The sequence below is a fragment of the Nycticebus coucang genome, chromosome 9 (genome assembly GCF_027406575.1).
Source record: "Nycticebus coucang isolate mNycCou1 chromosome 9, mNycCou1.pri, whole genome shotgun sequence".
NCBI lineage: Eukaryota > Metazoa > Chordata > Mammalia > Primates > Lorisidae > Nycticebus > Nycticebus coucang.
In genome coordinates this window covers 50,615,229-50,632,492 of record NC_069788.1, presented here as the reverse complement: position 1 = coordinate 50,632,492, position 17,264 = coordinate 50,615,229, and the positions used below count along the sequence as shown (strand labels likewise).

At 37.2% G+C, this 17,264-nt stretch overlaps 1 protein-coding gene across 1 annotated transcript; it reads right to left on the bottom strand.

Moving 5' to 3' along the window:
* Nucleotides 1–3,349: 3,349 nt before the first annotated feature.
* LOC128593847 (olfactory receptor 2B11-like) lies at nt 3,350–4,300 on the bottom strand. Its single transcript, XM_053602181.1, has one exon. The coding sequence runs from the start codon at nt 4,298–4,300 to the stop codon at nt 3,350–3,352; it is 951 nt and encodes a 316-aa protein (XP_053458156.1).
* Between the last annotated feature and the right edge of the window lie 12,964 nt (nt 4,301–17,264).

The window sequence follows — 17,264 nt, the reverse complement described above, 5'->3', positions numbered from 1 at the left end:
GTGGGGTCAAGTTTGTGATTTTAAAATGCTTGATAAAGGAATCTGATAGAGGAAGGCTGAACAGAAGCTAGAGCTAGTTAGTCCTAGAACAGATTTACCTGAGCTAGGAAAACTGCTCAGACAGAGACACTTCTTAAACATACAGTTTAGAAATGTCATTTAACAGGTTTACTGATAAACAATTTATATGTATTTGGATTTTAATATTTTTATAAATTTTATAGGCCAAGTGCAGTAGCTCGTGCCTGTAATCCTAGTAGTCTGGGAGGCCGAGATGGGTGAATTCTGTCTCAAAAAAAAAAAAAAAACCCAATTGTTTTTTAACTAAAATTATGCATTATCTCTTAATTTAATTCGTTATAATAGCTGCATACTAAAGAGTTACTTTTTTTTTTTTTTGCAGTTTTTGGCCAGGGCTGGGTTTGAACCTGCCACCTCCAGCATATGGGGATGGCACCCTACTCCTTTGAGCCATAGGCGCCACCCCTAAAGAGTTACATTTTTAGGAGAAACTATATTCTGTAAAAAAGGCAACATATTCTTTTTATTTTAATATTTATTTATTTATTTAAGACAGAGTCTCCCTCTCTTGCCCAGGCTGGAGTGCCATGGTGTCAGCCTAACTAACTTACAATAATCTCAAACTCTGGGGCTGAAGAGATAGATACTCCTGTCTCAGCTTCCCGAGTAGGTGGGACTATAGGTGCTCTCCACAACATCTGGCAAATTTTTCTATTTTTTAGTAATGGTGAAGTCTTGTTCTTGTTCAGGCTTGTCTCAAACTCCTGAGCTCAAGTGATCCTCCCACCTTGGCCTCTCAGAGTACCAGGATTACAAGCTTGAGCCAACATGCCCAGCCTATTTTAATGTTTACTGTGTAGTAACTAAGTTGTCATCTTTTATGTGGTAGCTGCTAGTTTAACACTTAAAACAATTAGCTGAATGAATACTGGCTTTACAATTGTAAACGTAATAACTACAAAAATTGTATCTTAAGGTAATAAATAATATTGAGATTTCAGATACACGGGATGGTGTAATGGGACTATCATAGGCTGTTTCCCTCAGTACTCCCCAAACTTTTGATAAGAATCTGCTCATCTCATGCAAAAGTGAGGTTTTCTGCTTCTTCAGATCATCTATTTTATCTATTCCAGTTCTGGAATTTAGTGTCTTCTTATGAATTATTTTCCAAACTATGTTGTCATTTTCTCTTAAAAATAAGCCAATACAAATCATAAAAACAGTATTTGGGAAGTATTGTTTCAAGCATAATTTAACAGTTTACTTTTGGGTTCTCAAGAATTTATTATGTTAATTTTCCCTTGAAAATTCCAAGATTAATATGTGAATTTTCTTAAATTTGTTTGAATATGGATTACTTTTGGGGGGTGGGGTGGATATTGTTTGTATAATCTACCATAATGCCATCAGCAGATGATTTGAGAAACATTTCCCTAAACAATCTAAACTATTTTGTTGAACACATTACTTAGTGAATGACATGAATTTACAGGAGCCCATGGTATAGGTAAGTAATAAGGACAGTAGGCAATTCATTTTATTCATTCATTTACTTAAAAAATATTTATTGAGGGTATATTCTGTGGCATTCACTGTGCTAATTACTTAGGTTACTGAAAGAGGGGTACATAGTAAAATCAGACCTAGTCCTTAACAGACCCGGCTATACTAGGAAATCAATTTGTCTCCAAAAGAGTAGTGTTTCCTTGTCTCCAACAAGAGAAAACCTGTAATATTCAAGTCTACGAAGGGAAAGTTTATTATAATGTATAGAACATAAATTGAAGAACGAAATAATTTATTTTAATTAATTATTGATTGAAATAAATATATTTCTATATCAGAGGTTTGTATATTATGAGTCAATAGATTTTGTTCTTGCCATTTGGGAGGAAAAGGCAAATATGCCAAGTTGAGTAGACGAATGAAGACTGCACACGAATGCATTTAGTTGTTTGAAAAACAAGTATTTGCCTTACACACAAATTGAAAGATAAGAGTATTGTAAGGATGGAGAACAGAAAGGTATGAGAAAATGAAAAATTTATGATGAGAAGAGTTTAGATAAAGTCCATAGAATACCTCTGACTCTCATCATCAACGAACTTTCTACTTCATCATTTCTGTCTCAAAATTGATGGTCTGATAGAGAATTAAAAAAAATACTTTCCCTCATGCCATTCTTCACTTTCCCCCTGATTTTCCTTCCATGAATAAACTATCATATTGATTCCTAAATCATTGAACTATTTTATACCTTGGTTCTTTACCAAAACATTTGATTTTCTCATTCTAGGTAGATTATCTCTCCAGTGAAGTCTGAGTGATTCTTAATACCAGAAGACAGCATAGAAAATTTTCAGAATCTTAGTCATCATTTTTTTCCTTTAATGGAAATGTTTCCCTAGAAAACATTATTTTAGTCAAATGCCTCACAAGGATGGAATCCCATAGAGACCTAAGAAAAAAGAATAAGATATTATTTTTATTTATTTATTTATTTTATTTATTTATTTTGAGATAGAGTCTTACTATGTCACTCTCGGTACAGTGCCGTAGGATTGAAGCTCACAGCAACCTCAAACTCTTGGGCTTAAGTAATTCTCTTGCCTCAGGCTCATAAGTAGTTGGGACTACAGGCACCTGTTGCAGTACCCAGCTATTTTTTGTTGTAGTTGTCATTATTGTTTAGCAGGCCCAGGCTAGGTTCGAACCTGTCAGCACCCGTGTATGTGGCCAGCTCCCTAACCACTGAGCACAGGTGCCAAGCCCAGATATTATTTTTGAATTATCTTAGTTTTCAAGGATTGGTGAATATGTGGTTGAGAGAATCTATTATAGGATATTAAATACAAGTTCATTTGATCTTGCTGGCATTCATAAAAGAGTTGATTTGCAAATGAGAGATTAATCTTTAAATCACATTCATAACAGCAAAAAGGTCAACTGAAGTCTAGATTACTTGTATTTTTTTCAAAATAACACATAAAATGATAAGGTTTGTTATTTTCTAAGTAAGTGAATCAGTCAATAAGCATTTATTTATTGCCCACTTTTAAAGATTCCTAGATGTGTATTTCTAAATTGAATGAAAAGGAACTTAGTGACATAGTCCTCACTCTCATGCAAATAGCACACAATCTATGGATTAGGGTTCACACTTGAAATGATATCTGACAAACTATAGCAGTGTGGTGGAAAAACATATATGTAGATAGAATAGTTAGCAAAATATACTGAAAAAATTGGAATAGGTTAAATTATCAGGTGATTTTAAAACAGGAGAACTTCTGAGCCATATGTGGAGAGCGGAATATAAAAATAATTATGTTTGTTCTCTTCCTTCATGAAACAATGAGACAAGAAGCCTCCTCATTGCCCCTTTCATGTCCTTGTTCCTTAAAGTATAGATGAAAGGGTTAAGCATAGGAGTCACCAAACTGTAGAAAAGGGACATAAGATTGTTTTCATCCTGGGAGTTGGTAGCAGAGCGTTGTACATACATGCTGATTACTGGCCCATAGAAGAGAGACACAACAACAACATGAGAACCACATGTGTTAAAGGCCTTCTTCTTTCCCTCTGAGGATTGAATTCTGAGTACAGTAGCCACAATGAATCCATAAGACACAAGGATAAGTGATAAAGGAACCAAGGAATAGAAGGTCCCCACAATGGAGAGCATGGCTAGATTGAATGTGGTGTCAACACATGACATCTTGATCATCACTGGGACCTCACACAGAAAGTCATCTACCTTGCTGTTACCACAAAATGGTAGCTGGACAGTGAGGGATGACTGAAGCAAGGAGTTAACCAAACCACTTAACCATGCCATGGTCACCAGAAGAAAACAGAGTCGCCGGTGCATGATAGAAGGGTATCTCAAGGGCTTGCAGATGGCAATGTAACGATCTAACGACATCACAGCTAAGAGGATACATTCGGTAGCTCCCAGGAAGTGAAACAAGTAAAACTGGGTCACACAGCCCCCATAGGTGATGGACTTATCTGGGCCCCACAAGTTTAGCAGCAGCTGAGGAATAGTGGTTGTGGTAAAACACAAGTCTAAGAAGGAGAGGTTGGAAAGGAAGAAGTACATAGGGCTGTCAAGGCGAGGATCTACCCTGGATACCACAATAATTGAGATGTTGCCCACCAACGTGCAGACATAAGCAATAAGCACTATTATAAAGAGAGGCATTTCCAACCAGGGATGGTTGGAGAAACCCAAGAGAATGAAGATCTTTGGAGCACTTGCATTGCCTGGATTCATGACTGTTGTTGGTCTTGTTGGAGGACTCAAGTCAAAGTGAATACTTGTATTTCAGTATTGAATTTCTCTGATGATCAATCTATTCAGTTAAAATAAAATTAGTTATGAAGAGATTTTTCTCTTGATGGAACTCCAGTGACACATGAAAAATTAAGTCTAAATGCCAAAAGATATTTCTGTAGTGTCTCAAAAGAAAGACTAACAAATTTATATGTTTTACCCGAGAAATGTAACATGGAAAATTTTTATAGAATAATGATTAGGTAAAGGGAAACTTACAACTGATCTTATATGAGAGAAATAAATAAAATGGAGAAACGAGTGATTGTAAAGAGTGCTCAAGAGCCACTTATGCTGACTTACCACATGTTTTCCTTCCTTTTATTCAAAATCTGCTGGCCTTGGCCATGTTCTGGTTAAACTTATGAACTGATTTAGGCGAGTTCAGAACTCATTGAGCTCCACGTGGATCATTCTAATTTGCATGGAAAAACATGTATCACTGTTCCTTAGATCTACTCCCCAAACCCTAGAATGCCTTTTTTTTTTTTTTAGCATAAAACGTTTGTAATAAAAGGAAACATGGAGGTGAAAGGAAATGATTCCTTGCAACAAGTTCAGTACTTGCAAAATAAGACAAACATTAATTGATTGCACAAGGTTATTACAGCATCAGCACTTATACACACAGTATGATGTATGTTGGAACTTTTCACACTGTGAGTTGTAATCTAGCATATGTTGTAGCAGTTATATGCTATTTTATTGATTTGTTTCCAGTGCAGGTGTAAGTATATGTGTGTTTATGTGACGTGAGTTGTGATGTAAAATATATTTCCTACTATAGGTAATAGTAAAACATTTGCAAAACACTGGTGTAGGTGAAGTAAAAAAGAAAACAGGGTAAAACTAGAGTATCTGAAATTAGTCTATTGGCAATAGTTAATACATACACCTCTTAGTCATTGCTTCAATATTTACCTACCTTGCTGTGTTGTGAGGATTAAGCAATTTGTTCAGTACGTATGACCACACTTTATTATTAAGTGAAGTACTTACTGTTGGGCTGGTTATTTTCATGAAATAAAGTACCTTATTTGATTATGAATATCTGCTAATTAATTTTTCTTCAGGTTGTATCTAAATATTAAGTGCCCTTATTCCCCTATAAGAAGTCTCAGAAGGATTGAATTTTCTTCCCTTTCCTTTACTTAAACTACTCAGATCCCTTGAGTTGAATCTGATGCAAATAATTTCAAGATTTTTATGCCGGTATACATGTATTTTTATTAATATAAATGCATATTACCCTTCATTTGCATTAATGAAAATGCAAATAGTATCCTAGATTATTTTTGAAGAACATATTTCAACATTTTAAATTATAACTATGTTAATTGATATTAAAATAAATGAATTTATATACAAATTTGTTTTAGTGTGCAGCTTTACATAGTGGTCACAACTTGCATGGAGTTGTTCCAAAAAGATTGGATCAATCAAGCTAAAGAGAGCATTCCCATCCACACTCAACACCTACCTTAAATCAATGTTGCTATTCTCTAGTGATGCTCTCTTTTCTTGTCAAAAAGGACATTGATCTTTCTTTCCATTAGAAGTCAATGTTAATTGAAGGACTGAGTATTCTCTCTATATTCAGTGGCTTTATGTCATATAATGGGTCTTTAGTAGTTATATGTTTATTTGATTGGAAAGAGTCCAAATATTTTTAGATGTGGAAACCTATTTTATTTTGAAATAATAGTTAAGGAAGGAGGATTCTAATTCTCCTTAGAAAGCTATGGGACTTTGTTCTCTAGGCTATAAACCTCAGTGGAAACTTCTTGGCAAGAAACACCATAGAAATTCCCGTGTGGGTATACTTCCCTTTAATGTTCTTATCATAATAAAGTGAAATGATAAATTTAGGCACTTGTGGAAAATGGACTCAGGCTTAAAAGATTCCTAGAAAATTCAACTTATCTCAATAATTTCAATACAGTTAGATAGAATAAATAAATTCTAGTATTTGATTAGTACACTAGGGAAACTATAGTTAACAATTTATTGTACATTTAAAAATAATTAGAAGAGAAGAAATGTAACATTCCCAATTCAAAAGAATAATTTTTGGGGTGATGGATATTGCAGTTAAGCTGATTTAATCATTACGCATATACCATGTATCAAAATATCACATGTATTCCCAAATATGTACCACTATTAATAAATGAATGAAAGAATAAATAAATAAATACCTTGACAATTTCATAGAAAATTTCCTTGGATCATCAAGAAAAAATTAAGGCAGCTTATATAGAGTTACAATATATATTTACCTATTATATCTTTAAAGTTTAAAAATTATCTTTCTTTATCATATTTGTTTTACTGTGCTTTCATCCCTGGGATAGAAAGAAGAGTAAATGAGAAATTCTCACTGCACATTTAATCCAGTAATGAATTGGGTAGAAATAGGACAGCACAATTAAAAATGAAAAGCAAACAAAGAGGAATATCTATAAGGTCATTCATTGTTTTGCCTTTGATCAATGATGCGCATATTGTACATCACAAAATCTTTTGGAGTATGGAGTAACCGTCTTGAGCTCTAACAGTGTTCCTCAGGACCACTTCTTAGTAGTCAACCCTAGTTGTGTTCTGTATATGATAGGGAAAATAAAAAATATCTTGTTAAGAATATTAAATACTTGTAGACTGTATTATTGCAGCAGATACTCTGGACCCTTCCTGTGGGATAGTTGAAAGACATACTGTGATGGTGGGGAAAATATTTTGTTACTTGGTCTATCAGTACATTATAATTGGGCATGATATCTGTGTTTTGTATTTTCTCATATTTTGAATTTCTTTGCAGTTATCCAGTTTCCTCCCCACATTGTATAGTTTATGTGGTAGAATGACTTGCTTTTTAGCTTCTAGTCCACCAGATATCAGGAGCATGTATATCCAGAACTGAGAGAGGAGTATGTGTCACTCAAAGACTGTGTTCTAGATATAACCTGGGGAAACTTTGGGACTGTCCCTTTTGTTTCATATATAAGAAGGAGGAAGTATACCAAGACTTACAAAGCTAAAGGGGTGGACTGTGGATGAGATTGTCAGATGTCCCACAATAACCATCTTCCCTTCTATACATTAATAGAAATTTTATCTAGGTACATGGCTGTGCAGAAAAAAAGATGATTATTTTCTAGCCTTCCATGAAGCCAGGCTTAGGCAAGTGCCTAAAGTTTGGCCAGTGAAAGTATGATGCAGCAGCATTTTGGAACCTTCATTTGCCAATTGTTAGCATGTCATCTTTGACTTTCTTTTTGATATTTTCCTCCTTCCAGCAATCTAGAATGTAATTATTGGCTTGGACAATATGCGTACAATGAGAGTCACTATCTCATGAGCATTTAAATGCTTAAATTCCAGAAAACCATACCAGCACAGTCAAGTTAGCACTCTTTACTTCTGGGCTAATTTTATATAAAAGAGAAATATATCTTGTCAAAGGCACTGTTACTTAGGTTTTCTATCACTTAAGATTAGACCTAATGTCACCTGATACACTACCCCTGCAACACATGGTGAGAAGGTTTTGGGTGAAATAGTAGGAGATGGAGAAAACTTGGAATTAATAAAATAACTATATCTCTTAGGAAAAATGCCTAAGGAATTTTATCACAGGACAGTGGAAAATTAGTACCACATGGATAATAAGTAACTCTGAAATATAACAAAAGAGACTAACTATATTGGATAATGCATTAATGAAGAAATCAGATTTTCAAAACTATGTCCATATAACCCATGAATTTAAAACTCTAGCAGAGCTTGAAGGGCTTGTATTCATGTATCTGGGACAATTGGGGCATCAAGATAAAGTAAAATAGGAATTTATGCATATATGCTGGTATCAATAAATAAATGAATACATAAGAAAGAAAGAAAAGGCCAGGCACGGTGGCTCATGTTTGTAATCCTAGCACTCTGGGAGGCTGAGGCAGGTGGATTGCCTGAGCTCAGGAGTTTGAGAATAGCCTGAGCAAGAGCAAGAGTCTACCTCTAAAAATAGCTGGGTGCTGTGCAGGCACTTGTGGTACCAGCTACTTGGGAGGGTCAGGCAAGAGAATCGCTTGAGCCCACGAGATTGAGGTTGCTGTGACCTATGATGTCATGGCACACTATGGAGGGCAACAAAGTGAGACTTTGTCTCAAAAAGAAAAAAAAAAATAGAAGGAAAAAAGCAAATATCATAGAATGGCAAATATTAAATACAGAAGACATATGGAGTTCAAGATCATTGGTATGCAGACACTAAAATTAGTGGGTGAAAGTTTGATCAAGATTAAGATATTTACATAATTTCAAAGTATTATTTCACAAATAATTTATTAATTTCTAAGGAAAAAGTCATGAGAGATGACTCTCAAGATGACTCTCACCTTGGAGAGATCTGGGAGACACCATCTTAGCTAAAAGATTAAAATTAACAGATCAACTTTAAGGCAAACCAGCTCATGGGCCTTTCTGAAATGATTCATTGAGAGTGGCTCCTGCATAGAGAAGAATATAAAGAATATTTTGGAGATAATTGATAAGATTTGTATATGAACTGTGGATTACATAATAGTAGTATATTACAGCACAGTGTCCCAGTTTTTTTTTTTTTTTATTGTTGGGGATTCATTGAGGGTACAATAAGCCAGGTTACACTGATTGCAATTGTTAGGTAAAGTCCCTCTTGCAATCATGTCTTGCCCCCATAAAGTGTGACACACACCAAGGCCCCACCCACCTCCCTCCATCCCTCTTTCTGCTTCCCCCCCAATAACCTTAATTGTCATTAATTGTCCTCATATCAAGATTGAGTACATAGGATTCATGCTTCTCCATTCTTGTGATGCTTTACTAAGAATAATGTCTTCCACGTCCATCCAGGTTAATACAAAGGATGTAAAGTCTCCAATTTTTTAAATGGCTGAATAATATTCCATGGTATACATATACCACAGCTTGTTAATCCATTCCTGGGTTGGTGGGCATTTAGGCTGTTTCCACATTTTGGCAATTATAAATTGAGCTGCAATAAACAGTCTAGTACAAGTGTCCTTATGATAAAAGGATTTTTTTCCTTCTGGGTAGATGCCCAGTAATGGGATTGCAGGATCAAATGGGAGGTCTAGCTTGAGTGCTTTGAGGTTTCTCCATACTTCCTTCCAGAAAGGTTGTACTAGTTTGCAGTCCCACCAGCAGTGTAAAAGTGTTCCCTTCTCTCCCCATCCACGCCAGCATCTGCAGTTTTGAGATTTTGTGATGTGGGCCATTCTCACTGGGGTTAGATGATATCTCAGGGATGTTTTGATTTGCATTTCTCTAATATATAGAGATGATGAACATTTTTTCATGTGTTTGTTAGCCATTCGTCTGTCGTCTTTAGAGAAAGTTCTGTTCATGTCTCTTGCCCATTGATACATGGGATTGTTGACTTTTTTCATGTGGATTAATTTGAGTTCTCTATAGATCCTAGTTATCAAGCTTTTGTCTGATTGAAAATATGCAAATATCCTTTCCCATTGTGTAGGTTGTCTCTTTGCTTTGGTTATTGTCTCCTTAGCTGTACAGAAGCTTTTCAGTTTAATGAAGTCCCATTTGTTTATTTTTGTTGTTGTTGCAATTGCCATGGCAGTCTTCTTCATGAAGTCTTTCCCCAGGCCAATATCTTCCAGTGTTTTTCCTATGCTTTCTTGGAGGATTTTTATTGTTTCATGCCTTAAATTTAAGTCCTTTATCCATCTTGAATCAATTTTTGTGAGTGGGGAAAGGTGTGGGTCCACTTTCAGTCTTTTACATGTAGACATCCAGTTCTCCCAACACCATTTATTGAATAGGGAGTCTTTCCCCCAAGGTATATTCTTGTTTGGTTTATCAAAGATTAGGTGGTTGTAAAATGTTAGTTTCATTTCTTGGTTTTCAATTCGATTCCAAGTGTCTATGTCTCTGTTTTTGTGCCAGTACCATGCTGTCTTGACCACTATGGCTTTGTAGTACAGACTAAAATCTGGTATGCTGATGCCCCCAGCTTTATTTTTGTTACAGAGAACTGCCTTAGCTATACGGGTTTTTTTCTGGTTCCATACAAAACGCAGAATCATTTTTTCCAAATCTTGAAAGTACGATGTTGGTATTTTGATAGGAATGGCATTGAATAGGTAGATTGCTTTGGGAAGTATAGACATTTTAACAATGTTGGTTCTTCCCATCCATGAGCATGGTATGTTCTTCCATTTGTTAATATCCTCTGCTATTTCCTTTCTGAGGATTTCATAGTTTTCTTTATAGAGGTCCTTCACCTCCTTCGTTAGGTATATTCCTAGGTATTTCATTTTCTTTGAGACTATGGTGAAGGGAGTTGTGTCCTTAATCAGCTTCTCATCTTGACTGTTATTGGTGTACACAAAGGCTACTGACTTTTGGACATTGATTTTATATCCTGAAACATTACTGTATTTTTTGATGACTTCTAGGAGTCTTATGGTTGAGTCTTTGGGGTTCTCTAAGTATAAGATCATGTCGTCAGCAAAGAGGGAGAGTTTGACCTCCTCTGCTCCCATTTGGATTCCCTTTATTTCCTTCTCTTGCCTAATTGTATTGGCTAGAACTTCCAGCACTACGTTGAATAGTAAAGGTGACAGAGGACAACCTTGTCTGGTTCCAGTTCTAAGAGGAAACGCTTTCAGTTTTACTCCATTCAGTAAAATATTAGCTGTGGGTTTGTCATAGATAGCTTCAATCAGTTTTAGAAATGTGCCACCTATGCCTATACTCTTCAGTGTTCTAATTAGAAAAGGATGCTGGATTTTATCAAATGCTTTTTCTGCATCTATTGAGAGGATCATGTGATCTTTATTTTTGTCTCTGTTAATATGGTGGATAACATTTATGGGCGTGCGTATGTTAAACCAGCCTTGCATCCCTGGGATGAAGCCTACTTGATCATGATGAATGACTTTTTTGATGATAAGCTGTAATCTATTGGCTAGGATTTTGTTGAGAATTTTTGCATCTTTATTCATGAGTGAGATTGGTCTGAAATTCTCCTTTTTGTTTGGGTCTTTTCCTGGTTTTGGTATCAGGGTGATGTTTGCTTCATAGAATGTGTTGGGAAAGATTCCTTCTTCCTCAGTTTTTTGGAATAATTTCTGCAGTACAGGAATAAGCTCTTCCTTGAAGGTTTGATAGAATTCTGGAGTGAAGCCATCTGGACCAGGGCATTTTTTGGTTGGAAGATTTTTTATTGTTTCTTTGATCTCAGTGCTTGAAATTGGTCTGTTCAGGAGCTCTATTTCTTCCTGGCTGAGTCTAGGGAGAGGGTGTGATTCCAAATATTGATCCATTTCTTTCACATTGTCAAATTTCTGGGCATAGAGTTCTTGTAGTATTCCGGGGTGATCTCTTGTATCTCTGTGGGATCAGTTGTTATTTCCCCTTTATCATTTCTGATTGAGGTTACTAGAGATTTTACTTTTCTATTCCTCGTTAGTCTGGCCAATGGTTTATCTATTTTATTTATTTTTTCAAAAAACCAACTCCTTGTTTCATTAATTTTCTGAATGATTCTTTTGTTTTCAATTTCATTGATTTCTGATTTGATTTTGGATATTTCTTTTCTTCTACTGAATTTAGGCTTAGATTGTTCTTCTTTTTCCAATTCCATAAGATCTCTTGTGAGATTGTTGATGTGCTCTCTTTCTGTTTTTCGAATGTAGGCATCTAAAGCGATGAATTTTCCTCTCAAAACTGCTTTTGCAGTATCCCACAGGTTTTGGTAGCTTGTGTCTTCATTGTTGTTATGCTCAAGGAAGTTAATGATTTCCTGTTTTATTTCTTCCTGCACCCATCTGTTATTCAACAGAAGATTGTTTAATTTCCATGCCTTTGTGTGGGGTGAGCATTTTTGTTAGAGTTGAGTTCCACCTTTAGTGCCTTATGGTCTGAGAAGATACAAGGTCAAATTTCAATTCTTTTGATTCTGTTGATATTTGTTTTGTGTCCCAGGATATGATCAGTTTTGGAGAATGTTCCATGGGGTGATGAGAAGAATGTATATTCTTTATCTTTGGGATGGAGTGTTCTATATGCATCTATCAAGCATAGTTGTTCTAGGGTCTCATTTAAATCTCTTATATCCTTGTTTAATTTCGGTTTAGAGGATCTGTCCAGCTCTGTAAGAGGAGTGTTAAGGTCCCCTGTTATTATGGTATTATCAGATATCATATTGCTCAGACTGAGTAAGGTCTGCTTCAAGAATCTGGGAGCATTTAAATTGGGTGCATAAATATTTAGAATTGAAATGTCTTCTTGTTGTAGTTTTCCCTTGACCAATATAAAGTGACCATCTTTGTCTTTTTTGACTTTAGTTGCTTTAAATCCACATGTATCTGAAAATAAGATTGCAACTCCTCTTTTCTTCTGAATTCCATTTGCCTGAAAAATTGTCTTCCAACCCTTGACTCGGAGCTTTAATTTGTCTTTTGAAGCCAGGTGTGTTTCTTGCAGACAGCAAATGGATGGCTTGTGTTTTTTAATCCAGTCAACCAATCTATGTCTCTTCAGTGGGGAATTCAAGCCATTAACATTTATTGAGATAATTGATAAGTGTGGTAGTATTCTCTTTGTCTTATTTTGTGAGAGTCCATTGCTTAGTTTTATCTTTTGCATCAGTGTGGAGGTTAGGTTCTGTCCTTTAATTTCTGAGTTCTTACTTTGCTGCTGATCCATTGTGGTGGTCAGTGTGCAGAACAGGTTGAAGTATTTCCTGTAGAGGTGGTCTTGTTGTGGCGAATTTCCTCAATGTTTGTATATCCGTAAATGATTTGATTTCTCCATCAATTTTGAAGCTTAGCTTAGCAGGGTACAGAATTCTGGGCTGGAAATTGTTCTGTTTAAGTAGATTAAAGGTAGATGACCATTGTCTTCTTGTTTGGAAAGTTTCATTAGAGAAGTCTGCGGTCACTCTGATGGATTTGCCCCTGTAGGTCAAGTGGCGCTTACTCCTGGCAGCTTGCAGAATCTTTTCTTTTGTCTTGACTTTGGACAGGTTCATCACAATGTGTCTTGGAGAAGCTCGGTTAGAGTTGAGGCGACCTGGGGTCCGATAGCCCTCTGAAAGCAGTGCGTCAGAATCTTTGGTGATATTTGGGACATTTTCTTTTATAATATTCTCTGGTATGGCTTCCATTCCTCTGGGGCATTCTTCTTCCCCTTCTGGAATTCCTATAACTCGTATGTTGGAATGCTTCATAAAGTCCCATAATTCTGACAGTGAACGTTCTGCTTTCTCTCTCTTCTTTTCTGCCTCTTTTACTATCTGAGTTATCTCAAAAACTTTGTCTTCTACCTCTGAAATTCTTTCTTCTGCATGGTCTAACCTGTTGCTGATACTTTCCATTGCATCTTTTTTTTTTTTTGTACAGACAACGTCTCACTTTATCGCCCTTGGTAGAGTGCCGTGGCGTCACACAGCTCACAGCAACCTCCAACTCCTAGGCTTAGGCGATTCTCTTGCCTCAGCCTCCCAAGTAGCTGGGATTATAGGCGCCCGCCACAACACCCAGCTATTTTTTTTGTTGTTGCAGTTTGTCCGGGACCGGGTTTGAACCCACCACCCTCGGCATGTGGGGCCGGCGCCCTACCCGCTGAGCCACAGGCGCCACCCTCCATTGCATCTTTAACTTCCCTAATTGACTGTTTCAGTTCCTTCAGCTCTGCTATATCCTTTTCATGTTCTTCATATCGTTCATCTCTTATTTGGTTCTGTTTTTGAATTTCCTTTTGTTTATTTTCCACTTTATTAGCAGTTTCCTTCATTGTTTCCATCATTTCTTTCATTGTTTTCAACATGTGTATTCTAAATTCCCTTTCTGTCATTCCTAACATTTCTTTATTGATGGAATCCTCTGCAGTAGCTACCTCATGGTCCCTTGGCGCGGTTGTTCTGGACTGGTTCTTCATGTTGCCAGGAGTTTTCTGCTGATTCTTCCTCATGAGTGATTTCTTTTATCTGTTTCCTTGCCCTAATTTTCCTTTCACTTCCTCTTGCTCTTTAAGTTCTCGTGCCTGTGGAAGTTGCAAGCGGGTTTAGACGGATTGAACACACGTGACCACTTGCCGGTTTTCCACTGTTTTAGTCCTCCTCTTGGGATCCAGAAGTCTCTCGCTGACTCCCTGTATCCTCATAGGAGTGATGATAGGCAGTTCCCACCAGCCAGAGATGCCTGGAGTCCTATCTCCCCAGACTCACGGTGCCCAGATGCAAGGAAGCTGTTACTCGGTTGCCATCTTGCTCTGCCTCTCCGACTCTTTCATTTCTTTAAGCTCCATTATGTCCTTCCAAAATTGTCCTGTTCTTTGATGGCTTTTTTGTTGATTTCCTGCAATTTTGGGGGGGATTTTTGTTAGTTTAGTTTTCAACTTTCTTTTTTATTCTATTTATTTTCTTTGCCAGCCATAATATGAATTTCATTTCTGTCATTTCAACAATTTTTTTATCCCTTGGGGGTGTTGATCTGTTTTGATATTTCATGTTGCCAGGGTTGTTTTGCAAGTTTCTTCTCATCTGTGGTTTCCTTCTTTGCAACAGAGCTGAAACAAATTACATGGCATTAATACCTTGTTGGAAACTTCTGTTTTATTCATGTAAGGGGAGGTCACTAAATGCCCTACAACTCCAGTAGTAACAGTAATGGTTGGATATGGGATTCATATGATCCCTCAGCCAGGTCTCAGTGAACTTGCAGCTTTAGGCTTGGTGGGCCTTTATGGGGCTTTGGACATTGGAGTAGATCTACTGGCACTGCTGTGGTGGTGGAAGCTGTGAGTTGGACAAGGTGCAGCAATGAAGATTTGGGTATGGTGTTGTGGTCAAGGAGTGGTTCTGGATGCTCAGAGGCATGGACTCAAGCTCCAGAGGGAGACCCTCAAGTCCCAGGCTGGTGAGCAAACTACGGCAACGTGTCTGAATCTAGAAGGCCAAGAATCCAGAAGGTGGTCCATGGGGAAGGTGGGACTGCCTCAACTTGGAGGGCAGAGTCAAGAGTCCAGCATACAGGAGGCTGTTTGGGCCTGGAGGAGAGTCTGAGCCAACTGCAAGACATGCATGTTTTAGGGATATTGAGATGTCACATCAAGCAGGAATGATGTGAGTACCTGTGGCCCCAGGACCACAGAGATCTCCATGCCTCTCCCAGGACCCACCAAAGTAAGCCATGGTCTGTTCTCTCTCAGATCAGAGCCTAGTGGATCCTGGCCTTATCAGTTCCTGTGTTCACATGGAGGGAGGTCTTGGGTTCAGGACACCAGGTATGACTTCCAGAAGTCACAAGTTGATCCACTCTCTCCCTAGCCTGCTGTAGGCCTAGTGTCATGCACCCAATAGCTCAGGATGGTCCTAGCTGCTATACAGGCCCTGCTGTTTTCATTGTCTGGTGAGATAGCTCTGCATAGCTTGCCAGTCATCCCTGGTCCAACCCTGCAGAGGTCTATGGGGATGGTGCTGGCCATCAGGCAGCTCAGTTTACAGAGCACCACCCAAGCAAACACACCAAATCAGTGTTCCCTGGACCTATTGCTCTCCATGCTCTCCATTATATCTTGTTTTATATAATTCTCCATCACCTATTTCTTTGGTTTATTTTCCACTGTGGATGTCCCATGTTGCTTTTCTGTATTTTCACAATGCTGTTTCTGAGAGGAGAAATCCCAATGGAGGCAGCTTGCCAGCATCTTTTCCTGCTTTGTGTGTGTGTGTGGGGAAATGGTGTATTGGCAGAATGCATCTGGTCTGCCTTTTTTCCACAACCCCTGCCCTTTCTATTCTTAAATTCATGTTTCTATGACAGTCTCTCAAAACTCATTCCTCCGTTCTATTTACACAAGATTTTCAGCAACCTTACTCTGTAAAATGATTGTGGTCAAATGATTTCTGTACATTCTAGAAGAAATATAACATAAACAGGCATACCACTTATACCAATGAATTTCTAAGAAATATATACTGAGTCCCTCAAACTTTTTTGACCAAAGAAATTTTTGAAAATTTTGGGGAATGCTTGCTATAGCAAATAATGTTACTACCAAATCTTCTATTATAATCTCCCTACTATAAAGCCCTTTTATGAATCCTATCCTGTTGATATACTTTAATTAGTGATACAGTGCACAGTTTATAAGGTCATTATGAGGTCATGTATACAGTTTATGAGATCCTAAGTATATAGTGAGTATTGCAAACACGAAGTAATAATTCCTTGGAAATTGTGCCTATATATGCATACCTTGCTGAGGGTAAGAACTTTATTTTCACTTTTTCAATATTTTATTTAGCATGTGAATTGATGGCCTGAAAGCCTTTCATATTGAAGACCTAAGTGTTCAGAAGTAATTTTTTTCACATGATTTCCCTAAGAGACCTTTGCTCTTGGTCAATCTTATGTTAGGCACTAATTGCCCTTCTAGGGATATGGGTCTCCCCAGGTCCCAGTCAGGGCCTGACATCATTTCCTGCTACAGAAACAAACTCCAGTGTTTTCTGACTATAGAAATAGGCACTTGCACCCCAAACTTTGTCTTGAATTCAGAGATCAATTTTCAGAAATGTATGACTCTGGAAAACTCATTTAAAGCATCACTGACTTGGCTTATTAAACTAATTGGAAGCGAGAAAGGACAAAATTTTCAGAGGTAAGGAAATAAGGAGGTCTACATAGTCTTTCTTCACCAATCTACATATACTACAATTCCTCTGCATAGAGAAAACTGAATAATTATTTCTTTTAGTTGCTTATGTCCGTTTTCCTCAACCACCATAGTGAATAATTCACCTAGCTTTTATGCCTGCCTTCTACTAAGCATTTTTAATTCTAACAAAATATTAAATTGACTCTTAATATTTTTT